The sequence below is a fragment of the Hippopotamus amphibius genome, chromosome 5 (assembly GCF_030028045.1).
Source record: "Hippopotamus amphibius kiboko isolate mHipAmp2 chromosome 5, mHipAmp2.hap2, whole genome shotgun sequence".
Lineage (NCBI taxonomy): Eukaryota > Metazoa > Chordata > Mammalia > Artiodactyla > Hippopotamidae > Hippopotamus > Hippopotamus amphibius.
The window spans coordinates 170,308,445-170,327,865 of record NC_080190.1 but is presented as its reverse complement, the minus strand read 5'-3'; the positions used below and the strand labels follow the sequence as shown (position 1 = coordinate 170,327,865).

Sequence of the window (19,421 nt, the reverse complement as noted above, 5' to 3'; positions counted from 1 at the left end):
GTTTTAGTTTCCTTTCAGGTAAAATGGAAGAAAAACATTGGACACGTCAATGCCAGTTGAATCATTTCCAGTGCACATTTGCTTTTCGCGTGTTTCTGATTACTACTGACTTTGCAGTGGTTTGTAACACGTCAGCCTTCGGCTTCTCCCTCTGTTAAGAATTTAATGATGTGTAAATCACCATTTGGGAAGAGGCTATTCAGAGGGGCTCTGTGATCATTTCTGATGTGAGTTCAGATACTTAGGATAATTATAATAAATTCTGCAGGTTGGTGATGGAACTGTGCTCCTCCTGGTAACATGCTGCTACCAGCATGTTACTGTTTTTTATTGTTCAAGTGACTGTATTTTATTGAAGGACATATAACAACTCATATTTTGAAATGTCCATAAATCAGATTTATAATAAATGAGATTTATAATCAGATTTATAACAAGGCCCATTCCTCATTAGGATAAAAGTGTATGGTTCTGCTGGGATAAAACTAGAAGAAACTTAGAAGATGTTTAATTCCAGTATAATTAGAAAAATTTCGTATCGAAAAGTTCAGGTCATAAAGCTACCTTCTGCCTCTGTAACCTTAGATACTTTGCTTAACCTTTCCAAGGCGTGGTGTGCAGAGCTCTCCATCGCTGTAACTGTGGAGAGGTTTCAGGTAGATTACTCAGGTCATGCTGCATGCTCTCAGTACTCAGCTCACTCTGCGTATATGCACGTGTATTTCAGATCGTAGATGGCAAGTACTGGTCCTCTGTACTATAGTATGTTTTACATGCAAACATATGTATATTAAGTTTGCAAGGGTGAAGTGGTCCCTTTTCTACTTTAGCAATGAAGACATGTACAGAGAGAATAATATTAAGTAGCTTGCACAAAGTCACACAGATAAGAAGGAAAACTGAGCTTTGAACCCAAATCTGTCCGACAGTCTAGTCCCTGCTCTTTTCGTCCCTGAGTGAGCAGTGCAGCGATACCTCCTCTGAGATGCACAGAGGAGAATTACTTTCCTTTGTGGCTCCCACTAAGGAATAAGAAGCCAACGATGCCCAGCCCCGCTTAATTCGTGAGGCAGCCGTCTTGACCTCTCACTCTGGGACTGGGATGTAGGAATGGCCAGTCCTCCTCGCTCATGTAAACGTTGTTATGATAAACGGGGGGTGGGGGAGAAGGAAGAAACTGCAAACACTTGTGGTCACCTACTTTGTTTTATATCAATCAAAGTATTAAGGCTGGAGATGCAGGGATGAAAGCACATGGATTGATCTCATAGTTTAGTGAAAGGAGTATGAGAAAGAAACAACTGTGAGTACACACTTGCAGTCTCTAGATGATTAATGAGAATTCCCGGCGGCCCATTGTGTAGGACAAGGAGAGGGTCCTGAACCCTAATGCCTCAACCCTGCAGCCCAGTGGAGCTGTGCAGGTTCTGAAGGGGTCCCCTAGGGGAGCCGCCCTTGATAGAATGACTACAGTGCATGGATGGTGTTGGTGGTGAAATTCCCTTGGAAGGAGTTCAGGAGCCCAACAGCCTACTTAAAGACCTTGTGAAACGTGGGGAGCAGTGATGAGAGACCAGGAGTGTGAGGTTCTTAAGGCCAGGGCCAATATCTCTCCAGTCTCTAAATCCACAGAGTTTATCACAGGGTGGGAACGTAATACGTGCTTATGGAGGAGTGACCCCACAGCAGTTATTCAAGAGGGGCATCAGAGTGGGACCTGATCGCAGTCTGAACCCGTAAAGGTCAATGTGGCCATGGAAAGCGCTTGGGGTAGCAGCCGGAGCATCTGGTTTCATGTCCCAGTTCATCCACCAAGCAGCTCTGGGTCGTTGATGACATTACCCCCCTTATCCTCTTCTTCTTTCCTGACTTGGAAATCATCATCATCATTGATGTCATCTCCTACATAAACGTGCTGTGAGGCTTAAATGAGTTAAGGTAGGAAGCACTGCTCTACGAAGCCTCATTAAGCTCGAGACTGACATCAGCGGTTGTTTGTCCTTTTTGAATCCCCAGAAGCACCCAGCCCAGGGCCTTCTGCAGAGCAGTCGCTCCCTAAATACTCATTGGATTGGATCATATCAGGAACCTGGCTTCAGTGGCTTCTGTTGAGAATGGAAAATTTTGAGTTCGTGTTTAGCAGTCCCAGAGAGAGGAAAATGTATCCCATTCTCTAAACGGAAACAGCGTGCAGCGTTCTCTGTCCTTTGTGAGGGGGCGTGCGTCTTTCATTCTTTCCCCAAGATGAAACGGGTTCTGGGGGTTTTATCAGTGTTTGGTCGAGTGTAATAAAGAAGGACCAGCCGGACAGATTGAATGTGAGACATTTCTTGATGCTTAGTGAAAACTTGCTTCTGCAGGGTCTTCCCTTGATGTGTGCCCTGAGCTCACTGGAATAATCCTTGTGAGGAAGGGAGATTTAAACCTTTAATTACTGCAGTTTGTACATTCATGTATTCGTTTTTATGGTGTTGTTAGGAGAAAAGACCTTAGACCTAAATACAATTCCATCACTAAATAGTTATGCAGAATGTGGCAATAGTAGCTGTTTGTATGATAATCATATTACCGAAGAAGAGGAAATTGAAGTGCAGAGAGGAAATTTCTGGCCCAGATTCACCCGTAAAATTGGTAATAGAGTCACAGTTAGAGCTGAGGTTTCCATTTTCCCATTCACATTTCATGCCGTATTCTGGGTGACATCATTCATTATACATTTGGGTATAATTCAGGATGCTGTCAGGAGGTCCTGGTGCTGTGTCAGGTCCTCACCACCACTACATGTGGTCCTCACCACCACTCAGTAGGAAGGTATATTGTCCTCATGTTGGAGATGAGCTCCCTGAGGTTCAAGGATGCACAGTGACTTGTCTGAGGTCAGGCGGCAGATGCATGGTGAGGGGTGAGGGGGCATGGTTTTCATTAGGTCAGTATGACCCCTTCCTGTGCCAGTTTTCCTTACTTAGTGGAAATTGATCTTCCTTAGACAATTTCATTGGTTTATCCAGACTGTCATTTTGTATATCACAGTGGACGGAGAGTCAGATAACCCAAGCCGGTTCTTGCTGAGCCAGCAAGATACAGGGGCAAAGGCCCCAGACTTGGTGCCACAGACGCTGGGGTTCCAGACGCTCTTCTGTGTGCACTTTATGCTGAGCGCTGATGCAAGGCATTTGGTCCTTCCCGGACTCGTCTTTAAAGTGTGAATGACAGTGCCTACGTCTTGGTTGTTAGTCACACTTAATTACATCAGATAGGTGCACATATTTTAAGTGTTACAGATTTGAGGGAATAGGATGTTTTTTTCCCTCCTGACCTCCCAGTTTCCCCACTGGAATGGGATAGTGTTTTCCTAGCCAGTGAGAGTGACAGGGCAAAGTTATATCCTGTGGTCTTTACTCTGTATTTACCATGGTCTGTCTCTCTTGTTTTTTCCCCTTTCTCCTGCTCCTAAAGGGTCTGATGGGTCCAGAAGGCAAGGATGGACCTCCTGGTTTGCCAGGTCTGCGAGTAAGTAAACTGTCTTTCCTTTTTGGTGCCCCAGCTCAGCCATACTGCCCGCCCGCCCCCCTTATAGCTGCTCCAGCAGAGGAAATGCCGCCAGTCTTGTGAGCTTGGGATGACTATTGGAAGCAGATGGAAGGGTTAAATTGAGTTCATCAGCAGTGGTTGGGGGTGGGCTGCATGTTCAGCCTTGAGTAGGGCCCTGGGTCAACCCATGCAGATGCGCCTGTGGTCTGCCATGAATCGTGTACATGGAAACTCACATCCCTGTGTGATCAGAGCCCCAGGAGAAAGATGCCCAGTACTGAGCGACCATAGAGGGGGCGACTGACCCAACCTGGGGGCCAGTCAGGGCTTCCTGAAAGTGGTAATGTTTGAGCTAAGTCTTGAGGAAAGAATGAGAAAAGATAGTGGTGAAAGAATAGAGGTTTGCTATTAGCTACTCCATCTAAGTTTCCATATTTCCATATGAATATAATTTCTTATGGTATTTAATTTAGCTTAATTTAGCCCTTGTCTTTTTATCCAGATTGCATATACCTCATGGGTTTGAATCCACCAGGGAGCACAGCTCATGACACCGTGCCTTGTGCTTTAAGATAGAGGGTGTCAGAGCGCACCTGGGCTGGGGGCCCTCCTTGGTGCCCCCACAGCAGACTGGGACTGACCCTCAGCTCTGTGTTCTCAGTTCCCAGCAGGGTGCCTGCCACAGAATAAGGACTCAGCTGACATTTCCTGACCTCGAGCCCTTAAGCTTGTAACATATTTTTTTAATGTATTTTATTCACGTATAATTGATTTACAGCGTTGTGTTAATTTCTGCTGTACAACAGAGTGACCCAGTTATACATATATATATACTTTCTTTTTCATTTTCTCTTCCATTGTGGCCTATCACAGACTATTGAATGCAGTTCCCTGTGCTCTACAGTGGGACCTTACTGTAGTCCATTCTATATATACTAGTTTGCATCTGCTCGTCCCAAGCTCTCAATCCATCCCTTCCCCACCCTCCTCCCCCTTGGCAACCACAACTCTGTTATCTGTGTCTGTGAGTCTGTTTCATGGATAAGTTCATTTATGTCATATTTTAGATTCCACATGTAAGTGCTCTCATATGGTATTTGTACTTCTATTTCTGACTCACTTCACTTGGTGTAATAATCTCTAGGTCCATTCATGTTGCTGCAAATGGTATTATCTCATTCTTTTTATGGCTGAGTCGTATTCCATGGTATATTGTACCACATCTTCTTTATCCATTCGTCTGTTGATGGACATTTAGGTTGTTTCCATGTCTTGGCTATTGTGAATAGTGAAGCCTGTAGCATCTTTTACTGGCTCACCTAAGAGAACAGCCCCAGGGCACAAGCATCCAGAGAGGGTGGGGTGGCCCCTGGCAGCAGTGAGCCCACTGCCCTTGGAGGTTTGGGTTCAGAGGCCGGGTGACCTGACATGGGTGGAAATGAGGGTCCTGACATCTGACAGAGGCTACCCCGATCCCATGTATGGCCTCTCTTATGGCCTGGAGATTGTGTAGCTCAGTGAGGCGGGTGGTGTCACAGATTTGCTGTGGGTTCAATCTGTGTAAGAGGGTTGGTCCCACGGATCACACTGTACATCCTCAGTTCCACCGTGGGGTGGCCTGCTTCTGTGACTCAGCACAGACTCCAGCCTGTCCTTCCCCACCAGTGAACTTCTTCTTTTGGTTTCCAGGCAGCTCTGCATCCTATAACCATCTTGAACTCTCAAGATTCTAAAAGGAGCTTATCGTGAAGGCTAGCTGAGGCGGGGCAGGGTGTCACGAAAGTGGGGTAGGTGGGAGAAGTCACCTATCCCACTAGAAGACCTTGGACATGTCACCTCCCACTGAGCATCACCAGCCCTGACCTCAGTTTCCCTATCAGTCAGATGGGTCAAAGCTGGGTTGCCTTCACCTCTGTAGGGCCCGAGGTTCCTGGACTTTGCAGCAAGATGCACCTGGGTTTGAAGCTCTGCCCTACTTCTCAGCAGCTGTGTGACCCTTCAAGTCACCCAGCCTCTCTGAGCCTGTTTACTTTGTTATGGCGGGAAGGCAACCCAGCCGGCTGAAGTGTGAGAAGTGCCCAGCGTGGGGCTCGGCCCTTTGTGGGCAGCAGGCTGCGACAGCGGTCACGGCTCTGTTCTCCCGACGCACGCATGCATGGTCTTAAGAGAGGACAGCAGTCTTGTGCCTTATGTGACTGAGGTTTAGGTGACCCTTACTTCATCTTGCCTTGAGCTGCTCCAGGTGTTACTTTTGCTAATACAGTGTTAGATGGTGAGTGGAGCTCTTGATAGAGAGATGACTGCAGAGGTGTTTTGTTTTTGTTTTTGAATCTGTATTTTTATTTAATTGGCTCTTATTGAGCTGGGAGGGGACATATCTTTTCTGGAGCTTGCCTCTCTGGGCCCATGCTTCCTTGGCCATGACTTCTCGGCACCCCCAAAAGTGTCTATATGTTCCCCAGGGATGGCTGTTGTCCTCCCCAGGGACACCTCTAACCCCCGAGTGTAATACCAGCCTCCGTGCCTGGTCCAGCCCTGACACTGGCCAGGGGCCTTGGGGATTGGACATGTGCCCCAAGACAGGAGACTTGAGGATAAAAGAGGGGGACCCAGAGGAGAAATCAGGGTGAGGATGGGGGTGGGGGTGAGCTCCATCCAAGTGCCAGGCCTCATGACAGTCCTGGGAACGGCCTGGCATCCCCCTGTCCACGGATGAACAGCAGGCTCAGCCACCAGTGCCTCTCAGGGCTGTGTGTCCCTAGGGCCTTCTTCTTTCCTCCCATCTTCCCTTCCATGCATCCGTCAGCCAATAAAGCCCACGTGTGCCCTGACGAAGCACAAGCACTGTGCTAAATGCTCCGGGACCCCTGAAGAGACGAGGGCCTCCACCACCAGGCGCTCACAGCCTGGGGGACTTGAGACACAGGAAGAGTTCAACCAGGTGCCTCCATGGGGACCAATGAAGACTACGTGTGTAGAGAGCACAGAGGGAGCTCAGCGAGTGGAGAGAGGGTGTGGGGGCCGGGAACAGGGACGTGGTATTTGAGGCGGTCTCGCAGCAGTGAGCAGGTTTCAGCACGGAGGGATGGGGGTGCTGAAGAGAGTAATTCAGACACAGGGAGTCCCCACCCCCCAGAGGGCACCCCAACTCTGGACAGTTGCTCATGTCCACCCGCTTTTATCTGGGCTCCCTGGTCTCCAGCTCAGAAATGCATCTGTAAGTAAAAGAGCTACAGACGTGGCTTCTGTTTCAATCTCTGCCAGCATCCTCTGGGGACCCTGGACCAATTTCTCTTCCTTTTCCTTTTCTGTTTCTCTTTTCCTTTCCCATCGCTGCCATTTTTCTTCTACGGGCCCTTCTCCCATCCCTGCATCTTCTTTGCTCCCTTTTCCTTCCTCCCACAAATTCATTCATCCAGCAGATATTTCATCCTCATCTACTGGATGATGGGCATTGTTCTAGGTGAGTAGGACCCTTCAGTGGGAAGAATAAAGGTCCTTGCCTTCAAGATGCTTACATTCTGGCCGGCAAGGAAAAGAATCCTACTAATTAGCATTTAAATAAACGATGCAGGAAGGCCATGGAGAAAGTCTTATCTGGGCGGTTCTCAGGAGGTGGGGGAGTGGGCCTCACTGGTGGCTGGGGGAGCAGAGCAGGCGGAGGAAACAACAGAGCTAAGGCCCTGGGGCAGGTGCCTGATGGTGTGTCAGCACAGAGACCTGTGTGGCCTGAGCGAGACAGGCCCAGCAGGAGGAGGTGGGATTCTAAAACTGGGAGCAGGTTCGTGTCTGGCCTCCTGGGCCATTGTGAGGATCTTGGCTTTTACCGTGAGTGGCATGTGGGGCTATTGAGTGTGTTAAAAAATGTTTTATTATGAAAAAAATTAAACATATACAAAAATGGAAGAGTGAAATAAAGCCCTAAATACCCCAAGCCCATTTCAACACGTATCCAGTCACTGGCCAGTGGGTTTGCTTCATACCCACACCCACCTCCACCCACCGCGGGGTTAGTTTGAAGCAATTTCAACACTGATCACAATGATTGTGTCTCTAAATATTTCAGCATGTACCTCCAAAAAATAAGGGGACATGAAAGAAGCAAAGCCATAATTCCGTCATCCCACTTAAATCTATGAAGAAGCGTCATCGTGTATTGGTTTTGGGTTCGCGGGTTCCCGGGACTGTCTCATATATTTCTTTTTTTTTTTTTTTTTTTAAAGTTTTTGTTTTATTTTTATTTTTTTGGGACACAGGCTTAGTTGCTCCGTGGCATGTGGGATCTTCCTGGAGCTGGGATCGAACCCGTGACCTCTGCATTGTCAGGCGGATTCTTAACCACTGCGCCACCTAGGAAGCCCCTCATATATTTCTGGTTGTAGTTTGTTCGCTGCAGGGCTTGGGCTGCAGACGTGGCGTGGCCCAGCTTATGTTTTAAGGGCATCCATCTGGCCACCGTGTAGAGAACAGACTGCAGGGAAGGAAACTGATTAGAGAGGGGACAGTGGCAGGCAGTGACCCAAAGAGGAAGGGCATGGTCCAGACCAGGGGTGGGGGGTGGAGTGGGGCTGGAGGGGGGGCGTGTGTGGGAGGAGCACCTGTCCTGGACCGCGTGGTCTGCCAGGCAGCGGGGGTGCTGAGGCAGAGGCAGAGCCCATGGCCTGAGAGACCCAGTGTCCGGCAGAGGAGGGTGAGGTGAGTCATGAGGTGGGGTGGCGAGGGTGTTCACAGAGGCTGTGCCAGGGGCGCAGAGGCGGGCTCCTCTCTGGTCCTGCATCCTCTAGTAATGGGGGACGATGACCGAGCGTGTCCTTGGGGACCCCGTCCCTCCGGTGTGATTGGTGATCTCCTAACTCAAGCTGTTCCGAACCGGGGGTGTTGCTTGTCTGCGGCTTTATCTGTGGACAAAGAACAGAGACAAATGGTGATGTTGGCGTGGGCGGGGAGGCAGCTTCCTGTTCAGTCAGCTTCTGGCTGAGTCAGGAAGGCCTGAGACAGGATGATGACTTATTCAAATCATTATCCCTCTCCTTCCTGCACGGTGACCTGCCTTTTCCTCCTCATCAGCTTCCATTGAAACGTCACTCTGAAGAGCTCCTAATGTCAGCGCTCAGGCTGTGACAAGGGAAGAGACAGATAATGACAAGCCACGGGGCCCTGGAAACTGAGACACTGAGACTAAAACACGGGGTGGGGAAAGGGATCTGGGCTGTTTACTTTAGAGATTAGCAACTGGCAGACAGTGTAATCCGTGGCGAGGTGAATGCATTCATTTTGGACAAAGCTGGTGTTTTTCCACAATGACATAATGAAAAGGGAGGGTCAGGAGCCAGGCACCCTCTTCCCCATTCCTAACCCCATCCCCATCCCACATCCCCATCCTGCATCCCCATCCTCAACCCCATCCCCATCTCCATCTCCATCCCCATCCCCATTCCACATTCCACATCCCTGTCCCCATTCTGCATCCCCATCCATATCCCCATTCCACATCCCCACTACGCATGCCTGACCCCATCCCCACTCCACATCTCCATCCCCACTCCACATCCCCATCCCCACTCCACATCCCCATCCCCATCCCACACCCGCATCCACATCCCCAGTCTACATCCCCATCCCCGTCCACATCCACATCCCCATCTCCATCCCTGTCCCCTTCCCTAACCCCATCCCCATCCCACATCCCTATCCTCATTCCGCATCCCCATCCCCATCCTGCAGAGCCCTGGGAGTCTTGCAGTCCCCTGTTGGGGGATGTTAGGCACTCATTGCCCGGCTGGGTTCCTGCCTTAGACAGAGGTAGAGAAGGCGCTCAAGCCTTTCTGAGGCTGTGGTTTCCTCCTGCTTGTCTGAGCGAGGCATTGGGAGAGGTTGATCGGCATGCTGTCTCTTAGCTGGAGTGGGCAGTGATACAAGTACATCTGAAACCGGAACGTTCCAAAGTAGAACCAGCCTGGCTCCAGGCCACTGAGGCACTCGGACACTCAAAAGCTTCCATGAGGTTGATTTTCCAAAAAAAAAAATTCTCTTGCCTAATCATCCACCCCAAAATAGACATCCCGTCACTCTTATACCAGCCTATTTTAATTTTCTGTAGAGAACTTATATTTTTCTTATTTGAGAATTTGTTTATTTTTGTTTTCTCCACTAAAATGTAAGTCTGTGAGAACATCATTTTTGTATTTGCAGCACTTAGAGGAGTACCTCACATTTATAAAACATATTTCTGTACATACATTAAAATAAATACAGGAGTAATATATATAAATGTATAAAATATGCATAAATGTATAATGTCATCAGTGAGCATCAGATACAATTAGGGATACAAGAGTGAGTGGATCACACGTGAGTGCTGCTCCCTGGGCGGCTGACACAATTGGGTGATGTGGACAGAACAGGACCAAGGACTGGGCATCTGGTCACCTGGGTTCTGACCTTCCACAGAGAATGTCCAATTTTTTTTGTTACCTTTTCACCACCTTTACCCATTTCATCCCCTTCGTACCCCTTTCTCCTCTGATAACCACCAATCTGTTCTCTGTATCTATGAGTTCAGTTTTTCTTTTAGATTCCGTATCATAAGTGATGTCATACAGTGTGTCTTTCTCTGTCTGATGTATTTCGCTTAGTGTCACGCCCTCAATGTTCATCCGTGTTGTTGCAGGTGGCGTGGTTTCCTTTCCTACGGCTGTATACTGGCCCATGGTCTGTGTACCACATTTTCTTCAGCACTTAGCGGCCTTCCATGTCTTGGCTGTTGTAAATAATGCTGCTGTGAACATGGGAGCGCACATGTCTTTTCAAATTAATGTTTTCATTTCCTTTGGGTAAATACCTAGAATTGGGTGCTGGATCACGTGGTGGTTCCTTTTTTTAAAAAAAATTTTGAGCACACTTCATACTGTTTTCCACAGTGGCTGCACCAGTTTCCATCCCCAGCAACAGTGCGCAAGGGTTCCCTTTTCTCCACATCCTCACCAGCAGTTGTTATTCCTTGTCTCCTTGATAATGGCCATTGTGACAGGTGTGAGGTGACTTCTAATTGTGGTTTTGATTTGCATTTCCCTGATGATTACGGATGTTGAGCACCTTTTCACGTACCTGTTGGTTATCTGTGAGTCTAGAATGCTCAGTTTTAAAGAAGAAAACTTGGTTTCTTCTGTACCTTTACTTTTACTTGGCCTTTATCTTTCTCTGTGGTCCTAGTCCCACCTGAAATAGCCTAGATGTCTTCTTTCTCTCTGGGCAAAAAGAAGGGGAAAAAAAGTTTTGCTTAAGAGAACTCCATGTTGTCAGGCATTTGAACAATGTAAAACTGGAATGTCTAAACTAGAGAATCGTCATGGGGGAAGGAATCTCTGAGATTGACAGTGAGAGATTTAATGTCCAGATATACCTGCTCAAGGTCACTCACGGCTGTGTCACTGCCCTTCCCACAAGCTGGGGACAGTCTCTGTGGTTCCTTTGATCATTTTCTCAATATTTTCTGGCTTCTCTTCTTTCTTATCAAGAGGTGCGAGCTGAAGAAGTGACACTATTAAATATGATGCTCCCCTTCTTCCTAGAGATGAAGTGATCTCCAAATGCCGCATGGTGGGTCTGATTGTGTCAGTTGCTTTAAAAACATATTTTAAAAACAGAATCTTATCTATACATGTGTAGAACTAATACAAGGTTGGAAGGAAATAACATTGATTGAGTCATCATTGCCTAGCAGGAACTTAGCTAATTTTTTTCTTAATGCATGCATGTTTCTCAGTTAATTCTCACAAGGAGTCTATGAGGTCTGGCATTTTCATCCCATTCTGCAGATGAGGAAACCAAGACTTGAAGGTATAAATAAAATTACCCAGCATCACACAGATTATAAATGGTGAGGCAGGGGTTAGAACACAGGTCATTCTGGCTCCAGCCTTTCCCGTTTTTGTTTTAGAATGGTTGTGTGTGTGTGTGTCCATGTACATGGTGTGTACCAGAATTCCAAACTGGGCATTAACGGTCCTTTCAGCGGAAGACTTGGAGAGATCTAGGACCGCTTACAACTGTCAGTGCCTGTTCTGAAGGATGCCCTGAACACCTGTCACTTTAATCTTTGGTTTCTGCCCTTGGAGCCAAGGGTCTTATGTGGCTGAAAGCGATCAGGTCCATCAGCTCTGATTTCTAGCAGATTTGAGAGAGAGAAATACGAGCGGTCTTTTGCCAGTGGCAACCTGGGTTGAATTTGTTTTACTTTTCAGTTTTTAGAGCCTCTTTTCTTGCCTTTCCCTGCTCACCAGGTGGTAACGGCACCATTTGGATTGCAGGCTACTGTTTGAGTCCTATCGTGGCAGGGAGCCAGGTTTATTTCAGGACACTCTAGGTTTTCTCGGAGCACCTGGTTTCAGTTCTAACCAGTAGAAAATAATCATATTTGACATTTGGAGGCATGGAGAACAGGAACTGAGCAAAAAGACCGTACAGCATATGTTAGAGTCACTTGCACAAGCGATCCTTTTATCCCATCACGGCCCCTCACGTGGCTGTGTTAACTTGTCCGGGCTGGGAAGGAATTGCTCTTTTGAATTTATAGGCTTCCCTCTTCTCCACGGGCGGACAAGCAGCCTTGGAAATACTAGTCTTGCTCAGCATCCTGGTGTCCAGAATGGCTTGAAAATCTGCCCTCGTGATAAATTACAGACGTTTATCCAGACCTTGTGTTGGGTAGCAGTTTAAAAGAGAAGCAAAGAAAAATGACAAGAACAGGCTTATTGTTGATAAACAGCTCTTTATTGCTGCAGAACGTGCGCTGGCCAGCACTTCTCAAATCCCCACACCCAAGTGTACGTCCAAACTGCGGAGGGTATATAGCTGCTGCTCCATCCACCACCTCCAGAGCTGCTGCCTCCCCCAGTAACTTCACCATCACCTCCAGTAACATTATCACCCTTGCCATCGCCACCACCACCATCACCATCAGCATCACTTCCATCACTACAACCGTCACCATCACACCATCAACTCCACCACCACCACCACCACTGTCACCATCACACTGTCATCAACTCCTCCACCACCACCACCACCATCAGCAGCATCCACACCACTGTCACCATCACCACCACCATCATCACCATCGCCTCTACCACCACCATCACCACCACCACCACCACCACTGTCACCATCACCACGACGCATTTCTTAATGTCAGTCCCTGTGCTAAGCACTTTGTGGACACTATCTTATTTAATCTCCATGGCACTGCTGGGAGGTAGTGGTTTTGAAACCAGATCTGCTGGACATGTGGTCTCCCGCCCCCTCCGGGACTCACAGGAGCCAGAGTTCCGCTGTTACCATTTCTTCTTCGTGTCCCCATCATCTTCCTTCCCATTCTCATAACTATCTATTACGTTTGCACGATGCTTTGTTATGCTTTTTAAATCACTTCCTCAAATATTGAATTATGTCTTCTACTACTATCTTTTCAGATAATAAGAATGATTATAATTTTCCACATGAGGAAACTAAGATTCCACAAGTTAAATGGCTTGCCAGTCCTCATCTACCTCAGATTTAGAACTCTTCTTTCTTACAATATTATAGAGGAAAGGGGTTGGGAAAAGAACACAGAGGATCCCTTTGATCACAGTGAGTGGCCAAGTCCTCCTAACTTCTTACTTAGAGCTTTATACCCCATCCCTGGCGATTCTATAACTCGTAAGCTCTTGGATGACACCAGGGAATCCATCTCAGATACGTTCTTGCCCTGTTTTGCCATTATTTCTCATTACTGCTGGGACTTCATGGAAGAGGTGGCACTGGACTAGGGCAGGACTTTGACGAGTTGAGAAGGAGCATGCGTCCTACGGACAGAGGCGGCTTGGTGGGCCACGTGGCAGAGGCCAGGAGTCCTCAGGGTCTTTCGGGCCGAGCTAAGCAGCCCAGGTGAGCCATTGTCCCAGTATCTTGGACAGAACTTCTTTCTTCCTTATCGGAAATCACCTGCAGGCGTGGGTTGGCTCAGAAATGTCTGGAGGGAAGGGGCAGGGCATGTGGGCAGGGTGGGCTCCTGTGTTTGTGGCTGCAGGGCGGGGGGAGCTTTGAGAGGCACGGGGAGCTGCAGACACTGGATGGAGGGGTGAGAACGCAGGTGCTGGAGCTGGGCAGAGCCGGTTCCGTGGCGCTTCTCTGGGTGACGCCCCTTTGTAGATGGCCCACGAGCCATGTGCCTTTCTCGGGGAAGAGGCTGCCTTGTTACACTGCTGTCATCACAAATCTCTGACACTTTTTTCTTTCTCTGGCCTCTTGCCATTTTGCTTTTTTCCTTCTTGCTGAAAATCTGACACTAGGGAGGTCTGCTCCTCTGGGCGCACTGCTTTGCACCTCTCTGTCTCCTGCCACACCTCTCCCACCTGCCCGTACTTCTCCTCTCTCAAGTCAGTTTTACTCTCCTCCCTGGCATTGGAGCGCATCCTGACTTCGTGCCCTCTGTGCATTTCCTTACCTTCTCAGGTGCTCACCTCCTGAGCACTGTAATGCCATGACCACAACCCCCAGCCCCAGCGGAGCAAGGTATCCCTCGCCGAGACCTCAGGTATCCCTCAAACGCGGCTGGCTCATCTGCGGGAGGGAAACTGAAGCTGCGTCCCCAGACACATTGGCCTTGGCATGAGTCATTCTGCTCAGTCACAGCCCAGACCTTCTCATCCCTTCCTCTCCCTCTGATCCTTGCTCATCAACCATTAAACGTTCTAGCCCTTCATTTTTTCAGCCTTTCCTCCAGACTTCGCTGGCCTGGGTTCTGAATTCTGATGACTACTCAGCAGGCCATTCTGCTGACCTTGAAGGGACATGGTTTATCCATCTTGTGAATAACTGGCCGCTCTCTGTGGCATAAGCTGGAAGCAGGTGGAGGGGGTGTCTGTCTAGGAAGAGAATTGAAGATGTCTGGTTTCCATCCCCTGAGCGGGGGCAGCTGGTGACTCTCAGCTCTCTCACTGTCAGTATCCCGATGTTTGCGGTAGTCAGAGCAGGATGGACGTGCAGACAGGGTGCCTCCCGGGCTCACTCCCTTCCGAAGGTAGCTGTGACCATATTTTGAGTTTTATCTGACAAGGGCCGGGGAACTCGTTCTGACCTAGACCACTCCCTGGGCTCAGTACTGACTACGTGCTCCTGAAGCCTGGGGAGTGGGGGAGGTGGGATCCATGGGACACTAGAGGGCAGGGCGGGCACAGTCCTAGGTCATAAAGACATCTTCCCTCTGGGTGTCCCTGACGGGCTTGCGGGAGCACCTGGGGACAAAGGAGAGCCTCCAAGGGCAGAGACAGGAGAGGGCCAGAGTTCAGAAAGAGAGAAGGAGCTGATGTGGTCCAGCTTCTGTGATCTAACAGACTACTAGAGATATTTTGTAAAAATTCTCTCCTCTAGTCATCTTCAGAGCCCTGGGAAGTGACGGTCACGTGTACAGGCTCCGACATACACACAGATCTGGGGCTGAATCTTAACCCCATCACGTTCTAGCTGTGTCACATGTGAGACTTGGCTCTGAACCTCCGTTTCCACACCTCCCGGTGGGACTGAGAATGCCTGCATCACAGGGGCGTCCTGCAGGGTAAAGATGTAAGGAAAGTGTGGGAAACCCCACAAGAGGGTTTGCCAACAAAATAGGTACTCCAGGAATGCGATTCTTATTCAGAGTCTTGCTTTACTTTTCGTTTCTGATTGCAGTGCTTTGACCTCATGAGGAAAACTATAAGGAGAAAGCAAACAGGCGGGCCTTCCATCATTCCCACACCCCTGTCATACAGTATAGCCCGTGTGCCATGTAGGTTAACCCGCACACACCTCACTCCTGTTCAAAGGGGCAGACGCAGGCTTGGTGAGACCAGTGAGCCGCACAGGATGACCTGCTGGGGTCGTGCACGGCAGCGTGGATTCTGACAGTGGAAGAGCAGACGTGGCCCAAATGACCCACCTGCCCGGAGTCAAAATGTACCGCGTTTCATTCTCGTGGTGAAGACTGTGTAGCTGTGGAGATGCATGGAGCAGCCCTGCACGGGCTGATACAGGGCGCCTCCAAGTGAAACCGAGTGAAAAAAAGCGGTGTATCAGCAGATTGAATGATATGCTGCGGTTTCTAAAGAAAAACCGGGGGAGAGGGAGAGAATTGTGTGTGTGCGCACGTGTGCACACGTGTGTGTGTGTGTGTGTGGAAAGCTTGCCTACACATACAATGTCTCTGGAAAGATGAACCAGCATCTGATAGGATTAGCTGCTTTCAAGGCAGGGGACTGAGTGGCAGGGGACAGGATGAGGACATTTTTCTCAGGTAAACCTTGCTGTACTTTTTGAATTTGGGGCCACATGTTACCAAAATCATCCAGGTTACAGAGCGGTCATCCAAAGGGGAACCTCCCTGACCCCAGACTTCTCCCCCGATCCCACCCTGCATCCTTGTAGGGCATCCCGAGGGGGACAGCCTGTTACCAGGGAGTTTCCACCAGACGTGTCATGAGACAGGCTCTGGGCGCTGCCTGCCTGCCTGTTAACGTTGGCTCCTTTTGTCCTCAGGGAAAGAAAGGTGAGACGGGCCCTCCTGGAATCCCTGGATTGCTGGGGCGGCAGGTAACTACTGTCTTTACATTCTCTTCCTTAGCAACACTACTCTCTGGTTAAATAAATGACGGGTAGCAGTTCTCAGGCTGCAGCCGGAATCTCGCATGGCCACCTCACGGGGGCATCAGAAAGGATGTCTGGTGGGTCTTTCGCCCTCCCTCTGTCCCTTGGTGCCCCTGCCTCCCACCTCAGGCGCTGGGAGAATGGCCACTTGGTCTCCTGGAGGGGTTTCGGCGTGGAGGAGGGCAGACCCTCATCCCCGTCTCCTGGCCCCTCCCCCTCCTCACTTCTCCTCCCCCTCCCCCACAGCGTTCAGACTCAGCTCTGGTGTGACCTCTGGCCCCAGGCTCCCAGCTCCGTACTCCCACATGGTTTCACGTGTGCTGTCCCTGTGGTCCCCTGTGGACCCCCACAGCCACCCCGCCCGATGGGCAGGCTTGGGGTCACCGTCCGCATCTCACAGATGAGGGGTGAGACTCCCAGATGCACAGAGACTTGCTCAGGGCCACGTGCTCTCCGCAGACACCTCCCTCGCTCCCAGGCCACCTGGGCCCTAGCCCCGCTCAGTTCCCCTTAGCAGCAAATGCAGAGTCACTGTGAGCTGTGTCCCCGTCCCCAACACACACACCTCAGTGTGGACAGAACAGGGCCGCCGGCACTGGTGGGTGTCCGGACGTCCCTTCATTCTCCCTTTGCCTCCTGCACCAAGGCTCGCGGCCCCCTCCCCAGCCCCAGCCTGCCCTGGATCAGGGTCGGTAAATCCCTGGGGAAGCAGTGTGGGGGGAGCACAGTTAGGGAGGGGGAGGCCAGCAGGTTAGAGTCCCAGGCCACTTTCTGGCTGTGGCATCTTGGACAAGTCACTTTACCTTCTGAACTTCAACTTCGTTGGAAATACCAATAAAAATAAAAGAGGAGGGTGATTCGAAGAGAAGATGTGGGGATGTGACCCAGGTGGTGGGGTCCCAGAGGCACAGCGAGCACTGGGCACGGTGCTGTCCTGTCTTCTGGGATGTGGCGGCCGCAGGCAGGCAGGTGGGATCATTAAAGGCTCGTCCACGGGCCCCCCTGCGCTGCAGTGAAGGGTCGGCTCTGGCGCCTACCTGTTCCTGGCCGCCTCCGCCTCCATGCACAACTCCCGTGCTGACAGCCACGCTGTCCTTTGACATGGTCAGGGAGGCAGCCACCCAGAGGACACCGCTAACTGAGCTTCCCAAACCCGCTGTTCCTGCGCTAACATGACGTGTGTGACGGGCACCCCCCCCACGCAAATCTCAGACTTCATTTCAGCCCCTTGCATTTGGGTCAGGTTATAGCACGGGATGAGGGACTATAAAATCAGCCGTTATTCACAGTCTTCTAAAGATTCCACATTCACTGTGGCATTTTGATGTTAATAGTGAAAGATAGAGTGTTTTTGTGTGTGTTTTATGACCTTGCTTTCCAGTGAGCAGAGCGTGTGTATTTCAGAAATGCACCATAAATGCAGCTCCATCAGATCTCTGTAAGTTACAGGTTTTTCCCTATAACTTTTTGTTGACTTCCTTGGAAAATATATTTCTTTCTTTCATTTTTAATTTTGAAGCCATTTTCCTTCAGCAAATCTTTACTGAATGCCAGGCATTGAGCTGGATGCTGTAGATCTAATACAATCAGCTTTCCCACGGCAGGGATTCTGCAGAAATAGGGCGCCCTGATATATTCAGGCATCTCAGTGGCTGAGAACCAGGCAATGCAGCATGTGTCATACATGCTACCTGGCCCCCTGCATTGGATCACCCCCCGATGGACACGGAGCTGCCCGCAAGCCCACCACGCCCACACTAAGCAGCGCTTCCCTGATGGAGCACTGCACGTCTCTGTAAGTCACTCTTTGTGACATACCTGCACAGGGCCACCGTTTTCTCCTGCCTGTTGTCCATGCGTGCGTTCATGTCTTCATTGATTCATTCATTCAACAGGTATTTACTAAGTACCCTGTGTGTGTGCAGACTCAGCTCTGGGCATGGGAAACCTAGCAGCCGCTGTCCGTTCTCAGAGGAGCCAGATGTAACGGGGCAGAAAGAGGTGTACAGAGCGTCTGACAGTCCTCTGAGCTAAGTCCTGGGGGAGGGGTGCTCAGGGCTCTGGTTCTGGGGGAGACGTCGCCGCCTCTCTTGGGCCCAGGGGAGGGTCCCCACGCTGCTCTGGAAAATCAGGGTTGACTCTGTTGCAGCAGAAACTAAGTTACACGGTTTCCTGCTCTGATGAGAAGAGGGCAGGGGGTACATATGTTTAGTTTCCGCCCTCGTCAGACACTCTCCTTAGTGTTCGTGTCTAATTGTGTATAAACCACCTGGAATAGCCACCTGTCCCACTTCCAGTCTAAAGAAATGGAGCTCAGAGTTTAAGGAGCTTTGCTTGTAACGGGGAGAGCCAGCACTGCAGCCTCAGACTGAGCCAGGCCCCCGGGCGGCCGACATTCTAGAAGATGCTTTTGGTGCCTTTTTCAAGATGAAGATTTTCACCTGCTGGAATGTTTTAGACTCGATATACACATTCTAGGTGGTGGCTCTTGTATCCTGGCAGCCTTTTAGGGAAAGTGAAAATCTGTGTCTGGTCAGGGCAACTGTTGATGCAAAGACAGGGCTGCAGTCAGGATGGCCAGAAGTCCCTTGAGTTGGTGGGAAGACGGCCAGGGCAAGGGCCGACCCCAGAGGGCTGAGTGGGTTCGAGGTCTGGGCCTGCACGCAGAAGCCCTCCCGAGGACAGTCATTGTGCCCCTAGAGATACATCCTGAGAGGAGGATTCACAATCATGAACAACTTCCGAAAAAAGCAAACCTTTCCAGGCCACGCAGGGAGCGTGATTGCCGTGCTAACTTATGCAAGCAATTTTCATGCATCTTCAAATTTCACCCAGTTTCATAAATCTACTTCAGTTGGAACTGGGTGGTTATTAGGAATAGTTACTTGCCATTCCGTTATTAATAATGATAACTGGGTTAATTGGTTATTTATACATCATCATTGTAATCACTGAGCATGTGAAGTAGCTGTTTAGTCACCATCGTATTAAGAAGGATCAAATGTTCTATTAATTATAATTAGACTTATTGGTTAATTGATAGTCATTACTGAGCTGTTTTTATGAGTAATAATTAAAACAGTTATTTTGTTGTTAACGTTTGGATCTATTGGCTAATTTGTCACTCTTTCATGATTAGATGAATTGGTTATTTAGGTATTTTTATTGATGATACAAAGAGAAGAAGGTGAAAACCTCCCATGAGCTGAGCTGGTTTCACACACCTG

The 19,421-nt window shown here is 49.5% G+C and overlaps 1 protein-coding gene across 1 annotated transcript in view; it reads left to right on the top strand.

Moving 5' to 3' along the window:
- COL22A1 (collagen type XXII alpha 1 chain) overlaps window positions 1–19,421 on the top strand; it is a 241,314-nt gene that overhangs the window by 99,087 nt on the left and 122,806 nt on the right. Inside the window, exons 21-22 of the mRNA XM_057735587.1 lie at window positions 3,457–3,510; window positions 16,087–16,140. Coding sequence (XP_057591570.1) covers window positions 3,457–3,510; window positions 16,087–16,140 — 108 coding nt within the window. The remainder of the gene's footprint in view (window positions 1–3,456; window positions 3,511–16,086; window positions 16,141–19,421) is intronic.